Source organism: Platalea leucorodia (genome assembly GCF_965183815.1).
Source record: "Platalea leucorodia genome assembly, chromosome: 2".
Classification (NCBI taxonomy): Eukaryota; Metazoa; Chordata; class Aves; order Pelecaniformes; family Threskiornithidae; genus Platalea; species Platalea leucorodia.
Genome location: NC_138824.1, coordinates 26388998 through 26399323, shown reverse-complemented (window position 1 = coordinate 26399323; position 10326 = coordinate 26388998). Strand labels below are relative to the sequence as shown.

The following is a 10326-nucleotide window of genomic DNA, read 5'->3' as shown; positions in this document are numbered from 1 at the left end:
TCGAGAAGGACGAGAGGTTTTATGCACTTCTAAGTAGATCCACAATGAAATGGACATTTCCAGGAGTTGCAGTCCCCTAACATGATTCTCTACAGGCCAGATACAGAGAGATACTAGCTTCTTAAAACAAGATTTGAGTATCATTTAAGTAGTGGTAATATAAATACAAGTGTTTTAACCTTCAAACCCTGGTTTGTGAATGGCTGTATCTGTTAATCTGGAAAGGTTCCTATGCACATCCCCAGTTAGTGGAGGTGCCTTATTTCTTTTTAAGTGTTTGCCTTAGATACTTGGGTTTGGGCACCTCATTTCTCCTGAGCCCAGGTCCTGCCAGGACTTGAATTTCCACCATTTCCTTTCTCCGCCTTGCTACCATCTAACCTTGCAATTTAGCGGTTTCTTTGTTTTGGTTTGGCCTGGTTTTTGCTAGAAAGTTCCCTAAGTAACAAGAAGACTGATCCATAATTGACCTGCCTTGCACACACACGTGCATGCATGCATACTTGTACTGCAAGTGCATCTGAAAGGGACAGCAATCCCTTCCCTCCCCATGGCAAACACATGGTGACAAAAGGGATCCCAGAAACCCGAAAGGACTTGGGCAATACGTTGAAAATGTCCCTACAGGCAGCTTATCTTGAAGAAAAGTTACAGACAAGCAATCTTTTTTCAAGTTTTTATCCTTATGTACATTCAAAACCCATCCTCTCACCCCTGCCTCAATTAACAGATTGCACTTTGCAGAAAAACGTAACCCTTGAGCTCTCTAGTTGTGTATGTGTTGCCTCACCACATTGATTATGGACTGACATGGAACTCAGAAGGTGTTCCTGACTAGTGTACTGGCCATCAATGAAGAAGGATCAGCACCCCTTGGGACACAAATCCCAGCCTACATGGAATGAGGTGTACATGAGTACACTATCTGTAGCCAGCTCCTGCACAGTATCCATATTTATTCATTACGTGTCTGGAGTTTTATGTCCCATCTGAATTCTTCTCACCTGACATTCATAAGTGCTGCAGTAGGTGTCTGGCTAGCAGGCTTATCTCCCACAAGATAACTTCTTACCATTGAGGAACTTACCAAGTTAGGGCATAAGCCTCTGCAATGAGGCTCTATCAACAGAGGAAGCTATAGCAATGGTGATGGTAGCTTATTACCTCTTGCCAAGGCATCCAGTTTCATGGATCTGAAGCTGGTGTCAATAAGCTTCATGGAGGAATGGCCAAGGAGGAGCCCTGACCACATACCTCTTGAGGACTACAGAGCAAGCAGAAGCTCTTTCCAGTCAATATTGATGTTCCCTCATGTAAAGGTATACATAAAGCAGCACAGAAGGGCAACGTGAGTCTGAGCATGCCAAAAAGCACTAAGTTATTAATGAGCTGAGCGCCTTTCATAGAAGTTATTGCAATAGCTGTAGTCAGTGATCCAAAAGCTGTAGCCTTAGGGTGTAGTGCTCAAACAGGATAGACCGGTCTTGTGCATAACCTTGTGGCTGAGAGTTATTACTGGGTCCCAAGCCCCATCTGTCATGGCTGTGAGATATGGTTGATAGGCTGATGATCATGGAGCCCAAGGGACTCCTTGCAGATGCCTTGGCTACATCTAGCAACTTGCGCAACGAAAGATGGAGGCTTGGGCACTGTGCTGTGCTCATTTGCACAGTGTAACTGGCACGCTTTTAACCTATCACCCTCTAAACAACGCCCTGCAGTGTGCATGGACTAGGATGGGTTAAGGGCTGGTCCCAGGGAGTCTGGCAGCATGGCTAGAGGCTGTCATGCCACTTGCCTTCGGGTCAGGGAAGGGCCCTGACCTGTGTTAATTACTAGAAGAATGATACTCCCACATGACTGCTGGTTCTGCTCGAATAGACAGCTGAAAGATAGGATACCCTTTTCATTTCAGGTTTTTACCTCCTGCAGCTCACACTGGGACAGCAAGGAGCTTGGTGAAGAGATTTTTATGGGCCTTCTGGAGCCTCACGTGTGTGTTTTATGCCGAATCTGCTTTAGTTCTCCCTGGCAGTTAGGGGGAGTGAGGGCATGTGATGGGTACCAGGAGGGACATGGTTGCAGGAGAGAGAAAACCCAACTTGCAGCCTGCTCTTCATGGCAAGTTAAAACAAGGAGGGCAGAAGGGTTTAGTAAAGGAAAGGGAGAGCGAAGGGACATTGCAAGTGTGGAGCTAGGACAACATGCCTATTTGGAAGAAATAGACCAAGTGTTTTGTTGAAGAGGAAATCTGTCCGTCTCTGACAGATTCCCTTCTCCAAGCCTCTGACCCCTCCCCAGAGTCCTTCTGCTTTCCTACTGAAGCAGTCTCTTTTTTCTATTATTATTATTTGAAAAGATGTGCATGCCACACACACATGACACAGGCTACTAGGCACTATTTTATTTCCTGTTTCATAGCTGTGGACAAACTAATTATCTGAACAGCCATGGGCACTGGATTTATATGTATAGCTGTACAGAGAGACTGAAAGACCACTTTCAATTGTTCTGCTGCCTTTTCTGGCAATCACTAGTTCTGCTACACAGTGAGGGAAACTAAGTACATCATTCTTAAATTTGCACAGCTATGATACTGGGATTAGCTTTGCCACAGAGCTTGGTCGTTACAGTATCCTGCCAAGACTGTCTCTTCAAAGTATAAACAGACACGAAACTTTTAAGTCAAATCCACTGGTGCTGATAGCTTTTAGCTGCCTGTAATCTTCTGGCACCACGAGGAGTTTTTCTTTTCCTGTCTAGTTTCGTACATAAAAGCATATTCTCTGCTTGATGTTAGGGATGCTAGGCTGAAGGTAGCTTGGCATTGTGACACCTGTAGGCACACAGAGCACTTATACCAATCCTTTCATGAATAAAAAGCACTCCAGGCTCTGAATTTTGCATGTAGGTACCCATGTTAGTTACCCAGGTCCTTGTTTGTGCAAATGGGTTGCAATTGAGAGAAGACTCACTTCTAACTAATGATGCAGAGCTGTAGTGCTGTTTAGGCATGATGTCACCATAAAGGAATCCATAAACTGAGTCAGCTGTTTGGCAGATTTTCATGTAAGTAAATCCCTCTGTAAACTAATTATATGGCCACAGCTTATAAATTTTACAGGAAAGCAATCTCCAGACTTGTTTTTCTTGTCAGTTGCAGATCTTGAAACTTAACTGTAGATGTTGCAAAACTAATCACTAGGGTTAGAGAGTCTATAAACTGTACTGTATTGCATAGGCATATAAATTTCCAGTACTTCTTTCCTTCTTTAAATAGCAGCTTAAGTTTTAGTCCATTTGTTTTTAGTGTTTGCAAGTAACACACATGCACACACAAAAGCCTAAATAAAACCACTTCACAATTAAACCCTTGGAAAATCTGAGCATAAACTCCAGCTAGAAGTCTCCAAATGAAATATTTGTATGTACTAGACGTCTTTTATCAGGAGGTGGTTCTCTTGCTGTTATCAGAAGTCAGCCCTTCGCTCCCTATGTCTGCTTCAAATGCTTTTATCCCTGGCAGCATGAGGCTTGCTTCAAACATCCTGCTTGCTTGTCAGCAGGGTTGATGCACTATATTATAACAAGCATTCATCACAACTGTTGTTCACAGGCAACATTTTTAGCTCTACAAGCACAACCCATGAGATTCTCTATCAACATAATCATTATTTATCTGAGACTCTTCCAGTAAATTGAGCCTAACTAGTCTTTCCTTGGGATAAAATGCAGCAGCTTTTCTTTTATTGTTGCTCTTGTAAAGAAAGCAACATCCTCCTCAACAGTGATAGGATTTGGACAAGGAATAAGTAAGTCTCATAGCTGTTGTGTCGTCCTCCTGGTATGGCATTAGCTTATAGTCCAATTCTTAACCTAGGACTGACTGGCAGGAACACAGCCAATAACTGCGCATTATTTTCATTGTAGGTATATTTTAGTTGCACAGTTGTATCCTTAATGCTGCATCTCCCTTAGCTGAGAGATTGGTCACATTTAACTGGTTTGGTCAAAGCTGCTTCATCTGCCACAGGCAGCCCTCAGAGAATCCCTGGAATCACTAACTCTCATTTCTACGGAGAAAAAAAGTGAGTCAGCCCAGGTTTACCGTGTGACAGAAATGGGGCAGCTGAAGCTTTGGAAAAGTCTTGTGACATAAACTGGAGATCTGTGTATATTGCCTCTTTACATTAAGAGACCCTGCAACAGATAAGTGTATACTAATGTAATTAACACAAATCAACAAAAATAACAAAGGAATATAAATAATCTGGCACAATTATAACTTTTTTTTCTTTAAAAAATACAAATCAAATAGAGAGTAAAATGCAACAGTGATGTTTCACAAAAACTATATCAATCATCTGGTCTATGTCACTATACCAGCCTGTTAATACATTCTCCTTGTCCTGTGCCTTTGTGGAAACTCCATTTTTATAACTTATTTTTATAACTGGAGTTAGCATATAATAATAATAGTAATAGTGATGGTGATAGTAATTAGTACTACTACTACTACTATTATCATGAGTCTGACTCGTTTGGGTATCCCTACCTATGAATGCAATACAGTAGGATTTTTTTTTTTCCTTTTTGTAACCCATGGCCAATTTCTCATACAAAGATTTGCTCGGGCACAAAAACTTCTAATTTGTGACTAAATTGTACTTCACACAATGCTGAGAAACTTCATGAAAACAACACTATTAATTAAGATAATAGTAGTACTCATTTTTGGTTTAACTGCAATTGTGCATTTTTTTGATTTGTTGAATAAAATATGAAATTAGTGGTGATACTTCTGTAATAATGGAATGGAAGTTGAGACATATCAATAAACTCTTTCACATGCCACTATTAACATGCCAGTCCTCTCATCTCCTCCCCCATCTGTCCTCCAGGCCCAAAACAATCAAGTTAGGCTATCCACTTCAAAAGCTGATTGATATAAATAGATATCTGCTAAAATGTATACTGTATTCTAATAAGGTTCTCAAATATTGGCTTTGGTTCATTTTGATAATTGTTTAAAGAACAATCCTTCTAAATGGAAAGGCAATGGGTGGGGCAACAAATTGAAGTGTTGGCTGTTATTCTGCTTTTTAGTCAATTGGGAGTTTTCTAATTATGAGGAAAGTATTTTGCTTACCATTGCTACCTCAAATTAGACATCTGACATTTAGATAACTATTTATCTCCAATTACTTGCTATAATCTTTGTAGGGACCTCAGCATTTCCAAAAGGCAATTTATCCCACCTGTTTTGTTCTGCTATGCAGGGAGTGTAGATATCTAATGTTCAATGTCTAAAATAAGATGAAATTAATTCTGTCTTATCAGATATTCAGAGATAACCAAAATGGCTCTCATCAGATCTTTGCTTTCTGCAAGGTCTATTATATAAGATTATTGCCTGTTCACAAGGATCCTAAATATCCCTTAAAGGCTTTGATTTTTCACTTCTGCTGATCAAAGTATCTTTAGTAGCTTCTCTTCATGTACTGACAATCAGAAGAGTTGCAAAACACACTCTGTAACCTCTGTTTTATTTCCTGCGACCCCAGGAAATACAGCTACTCAGGCACACATAATTTTTGGCATATACATAGCATACAAGAGAGGATTTTTTAAAATAATTGTTTGTTCCTAATGATAATGTGAATGTCTTGATGAAAAGTTCATTGAAATGAAAAACAATCACTGAATTCTTTGCATATTTTATTTTTCTTTTTGATTTCCAACTCACACACATCTGGCATATTTTACATCTTTGCAATAAAACATGGTTACAATAGCTTAAGGAATTTATATATCCAAAATATTTCACCATGATCTCAAGATGAAATGAACTTGTCTTCCAGATGTTCAATAGTCTCCCAATTCTAAGCTACAAACTCAAGATATTGCTTACAGACGGGTGATGAATAACTTAATCATTACGTTGATCCCCATGATTTCAGAATCTTATAAATACAAACAACAATGAAGAAGGAAATTCAGTGCTAAACTTACTAATACAAGGTGGATAACAAATAATTAATCACATCAATAAATAATGATATGTTTCTGGTGCAAAGTGCCAATACAAAGAATCCATTATCTTTTTAAATAAATGACTGCAAGTGAGTGTAAATTCTGAGAAAATTACATTCCTGTTACATGCCTCATAGCCCTACCGACACAATATGTACATCTATGACAATACAGTCACCAAATATACAAAGAAGAAACATGAATTAAAGTGTATATACCCCTGGGTGTGTAATTTGATCAGTACAATGTGCAGAAAATTATTCCAATAGTTATCGTTACAGTATTGTAAAACATGAAGTGCCTTAGTCTGAGTGGCTTCAGGTGAAATTTTCAGATTAACCGAAAAGAATAACCTCAGTCACCTTTACAGTGAAGCTAAGGCTGTCAAATAAACCAAGCTGCTCAGAGGAAAAATAAGGGAAAAAAATCACTTGGGGCTCTCTTGCCCATGATTTGTATGCCAAATGTTAATAATCCAGAAGTATAGCACTTTGTCTGTATTGGGAATCATTAAGCATTACAAAGCATTAAACTGAACTTCCCTCTTTGCTCCCTTTCTGTCTAGTCTTTGAATTTAAAAGGGAGGAAATTAATTTCTGTTGTATAAAGTATAAATATGGCAAATGATGGCTTTTTATCCAAATGCTTCATGAGCAGAACTCCACTTAAGAGGGGTAAAGTTTAGATTCAAAAAGTGAAAAACATGTGTTGGTGGAAATGTCAAAATTACTGTTTGCACCCAAATTCAACCCTTTAACACAAGCTGTACCCTTAGGCAGATCTCCAGTTTGATTTGTGTGAATGCACCTGTTCCTTCAAGACATCAGGTTTAAAGTACATGCAAGTTGTAACTCCACAATAAAATTAAGAAACAGTTTTGTTCTTTATACAAGGTTTTACTTTTACAAAAGTATCCCTTTAAAGTTAAGATGTGCATCTGATGTACAAAGTATCAAACGTATTTTTTTTATCTCAGCTTGAAAAGAGGCTGGAGATGGGATGCATGTTAGGTTCAAAGCCTAAACATTGAAACAACTGGACACAAGGTTCCCCAGAATTTTCAAAAGTCTCTTGTGGCGCATCCTACTACCTTTTCTCAATAAACAAAGATATATGAAATAATTACCAAAACATCTCCTAATTCATATAATTTACATGATACAAGCTTGCTTTTCAGCAGCTGGTGTTCAGTTGTGAAAAAACACACAAAGTAAAATGGTTGCTGACTACAATGTACAGCTATTGCTGGGTGTAATGGAATGTACAACGGAGGTCAATGCAGACGTGGTTTTCCACCAGAGACTACACCTTTCATTGCAGCACTTGTGCTCTCAGCTTTACCTGGGCTCTCAGTTCTTCATTCCGCTTCAGTATCTGTTCTGATGTTCATAATGCCACCGATTAAAATCTATATTAAAAGCTACGATGCTGCCAGAAGCCATGCCAGTAATCAGAGTTCTGAAAAAGATAGAAAAGATGGTCCTGTCAATCCTCTTTTACCATTTCAAGCAACGGTTTACCATAAACAGTAAAAAAGCTAAAAGAATGAGGCACTTTTTGCAACACTGTCTGAAGGTTAAGCTCATGGGTGGGATTCAGTTTGCAATGGAGACGCTACATTTAGGTGTTGACATATGAGCCAAATTTCCATGTTCCCATTATGGTCAAGGAGATCTAGAGATCCATGCAGTTGCCTTCACATAGGTAAAAGCATCACACCATTTGAGATGCTCTCGCATATCCTGCCTTGCCTCCAGCTGCCTCTCCAGAAGGGTGTGGGTCTTCACTAGGTCCTTTGTCACATGTGCCACCCCAGGTATGTACCTCAGACCTCTGAGGTATCTCAAACGGTACTAACTGGCTATGGGCATGCAACCGAATTAGGCCCTAATCAGTACCCTCAGTGCAGCCTGAAACCAACTCTCTACAGGTCACTGGACATGTACTTTAGGGTGAGCTTAATTTTCCTCTAGATTCCACAGGCTGTAGCAAGTAAATTGCCATGGTTATTACGCGACCTTATTCCCATAGCTCACATGAAGACACCTATGCCAAAACACCTTCATTCAGGTGTTTTAGAACCCATCTGCCTAATTTTAAGCATCTCGTGCCACTGGAGGTGCCCCAGGATGGCTGACACATCTGCACTGGCTGGCACACAGGACCTGTGGAGCGCTCTGCACTTGGGGCTGCAGCTGGGATCAGCTGGATATCCTAGGGCCTTCCAGACAGAATGAGATGCCTCTGTGAAAACAACTGAACTGAGCCCTTAATCATGAGCTGATCACACCTTGGTACTCCTAAAAAGCTTCATATTGAAATGTAGCCCCATATGTACGTTGTTCTGGTGGCAATAGATGAGGTGATTTTCCAGTTATCACACATCCTCTAATTCTGGTAGCTGAGTTTTAAAATTGGAGGCTAGATGGGGCTCTGAGCAACTTGATCTAGTTCAAGATGTCCCTGCCCATTGCCGGGGCATTGGACTAGATGACCTTTATAGGTCCCTTCCATCCCAAACCATTCTATGATTCTATGATTCTGGTATATCACCACTTCTATCAAACCATACAAATGCCATTCCCTGCTTAATTATGTGACTAAAGCTAAGCAGGTACTTAAAGCACTTTGCACAGATGGGACTTCGCAGCCTGGTGTTACTATCAGGGATAGAGAAAATAGGCCACCTGAAATTTTTTGCAGTGTAAATAAATCTCTTCGTACAAAGCATGGTACTGTATGCATAAACTGGTCAAGTTCCAGAAGCAAATAGGCCTCTTCCAGGAAGTTAGTTTCAATTGGACTAGTTTGAGACAAAAAAATTGTTTCAAGTCATCTACTCATACATCAGTAAATTAGTTATGTATTTTGTTTATAGGTGTTTTTGTTGCTTTACAAAATGGGCACATAGCATAGGAATGCTGAAAAGCATAAGAAAAATAAATGAATACTGTATGATTTTTCTAATATCCTATGAATTCTTTGCATCTCATGAGTTTGTATATCAATAAGAAATACAACCGATGCATGATGTAAACAGCAAATCCACTCATAACCCTGCATAAATGCAATATATAGCCTTACATTATACATATAGCCTTACATATAATCATATATATATATACACATATATAACATATAGCCTTACATTATAATCACATTACAACAGAAGACTGAGGGATCAGGTTCGTATATGTTTTACATTTACAGTGTGCACTTTAGTGCCACAGCAGTGACTGCAAAAATCTAGGCTTGTGCACTGCATCTCCATTGCTCAAGAAGGTCAAAGGAAAGGACCACACTCACTCCTGGTGGATAGATCCACTGATAATACTACACATTTTAGTCTAGATGCAACCCCAAGAAGTTCTCAAGCTCCACATAGCTGAAATTCAGAAATGTACCACAAACTTTTGTAATTTGTTTTAAGGCATTGGTTAATAGGCACTACTGCACTCTGATCCAGTCTGACTGTTCCTATGTTCTTAAGTTAATGTAATTTTGCTCGTATTTTGCTAGCTGGGTCTCTGGCTTACTGACTTCAATGATATAAGACCTCACCTTAATGTTAAGCACTTGCGCTATGAGAATCAAGGATCAGAAAAAATGCTGAGTCAGATAAATCAACAAGATAACAACTGGGGTAATGGTTTTGTACCATACTCTGTTAACAAGTGCATACCATAGATTCATACCTTAAAGTTCATGGAGATGTATACTTTGTGCAATTTTACCATTTACATACAAATATCAATGACAAACTCACCTCTGATCATGAGACAGATCCATAGCTCTTATGCCAGCATCACAGCCAGGGTAAATATAGAGCTGCTTGAAGTCACAGGCCTGCCATACTTCCACTACACCGTTGTCTCCCCCTGTCACCAGGTTCTGCCCATCACTGCTCAGGAGGATGGCCTTCAGGAGAAAAAGGCAAAACCCAAGCACATAGTTAGCTTTTATAGAGATGGGTCAATATTACAAAAATTTAATCAATTTATAAGCATTTCTTTTGCTCTGCCCACTTTAAATTTGAAGAAAAAGGCTCCCACTCTTCTTTCTCCCCAACCAAAAAATAAACCAACAAATTTTGAATCTCCAAATTGTAAATAAAACAATTTTATGGTTTTAAACATGATACATCACCAAAAAGCTCTTTAGCTGAATCTGCCAGTACCTGAGTTCAGCACATAACATTTTGATGTTTGTCCTACAATACTCAGTGCCATCACTACCACCTAAAGCAGGGCAGCGATCTGCATTCTTAATGCTGCCTCAAGTGCTAGTGACAGA

General features: G+C 39.5%; 1 protein-coding gene across 4 annotated transcripts in view; it reads right to left on the bottom strand.

Annotated features, from left to right (window-relative positions):
- Nucleotides 1–7374: 7374 nt before the first annotated feature.
- The window catches only part of NBEA (neurobeachin), a gene marked incomplete at its 5' end in the record, with an annotated part of 522572 nt that continues 519620 nt past the window's right edge, over nt 7375–10326 (bottom strand). For all 4 annotated transcript variants that reach the window (XM_082332788.1, XM_082332786.1, XM_082332789.1 and 1 more), the window contains 2 exons: nt 7375–7491; nt 9800–9951. In XM_082332788.1, coding sequence (XP_082188914.1) covers nt 7401–7491; nt 9800–9951 — 243 coding nt within the window. In that variant the 3' untranslated portion in view covers nt 7375–7400. The remainder of the gene's footprint in view (nt 7492–9799; nt 9952–10326) is intronic.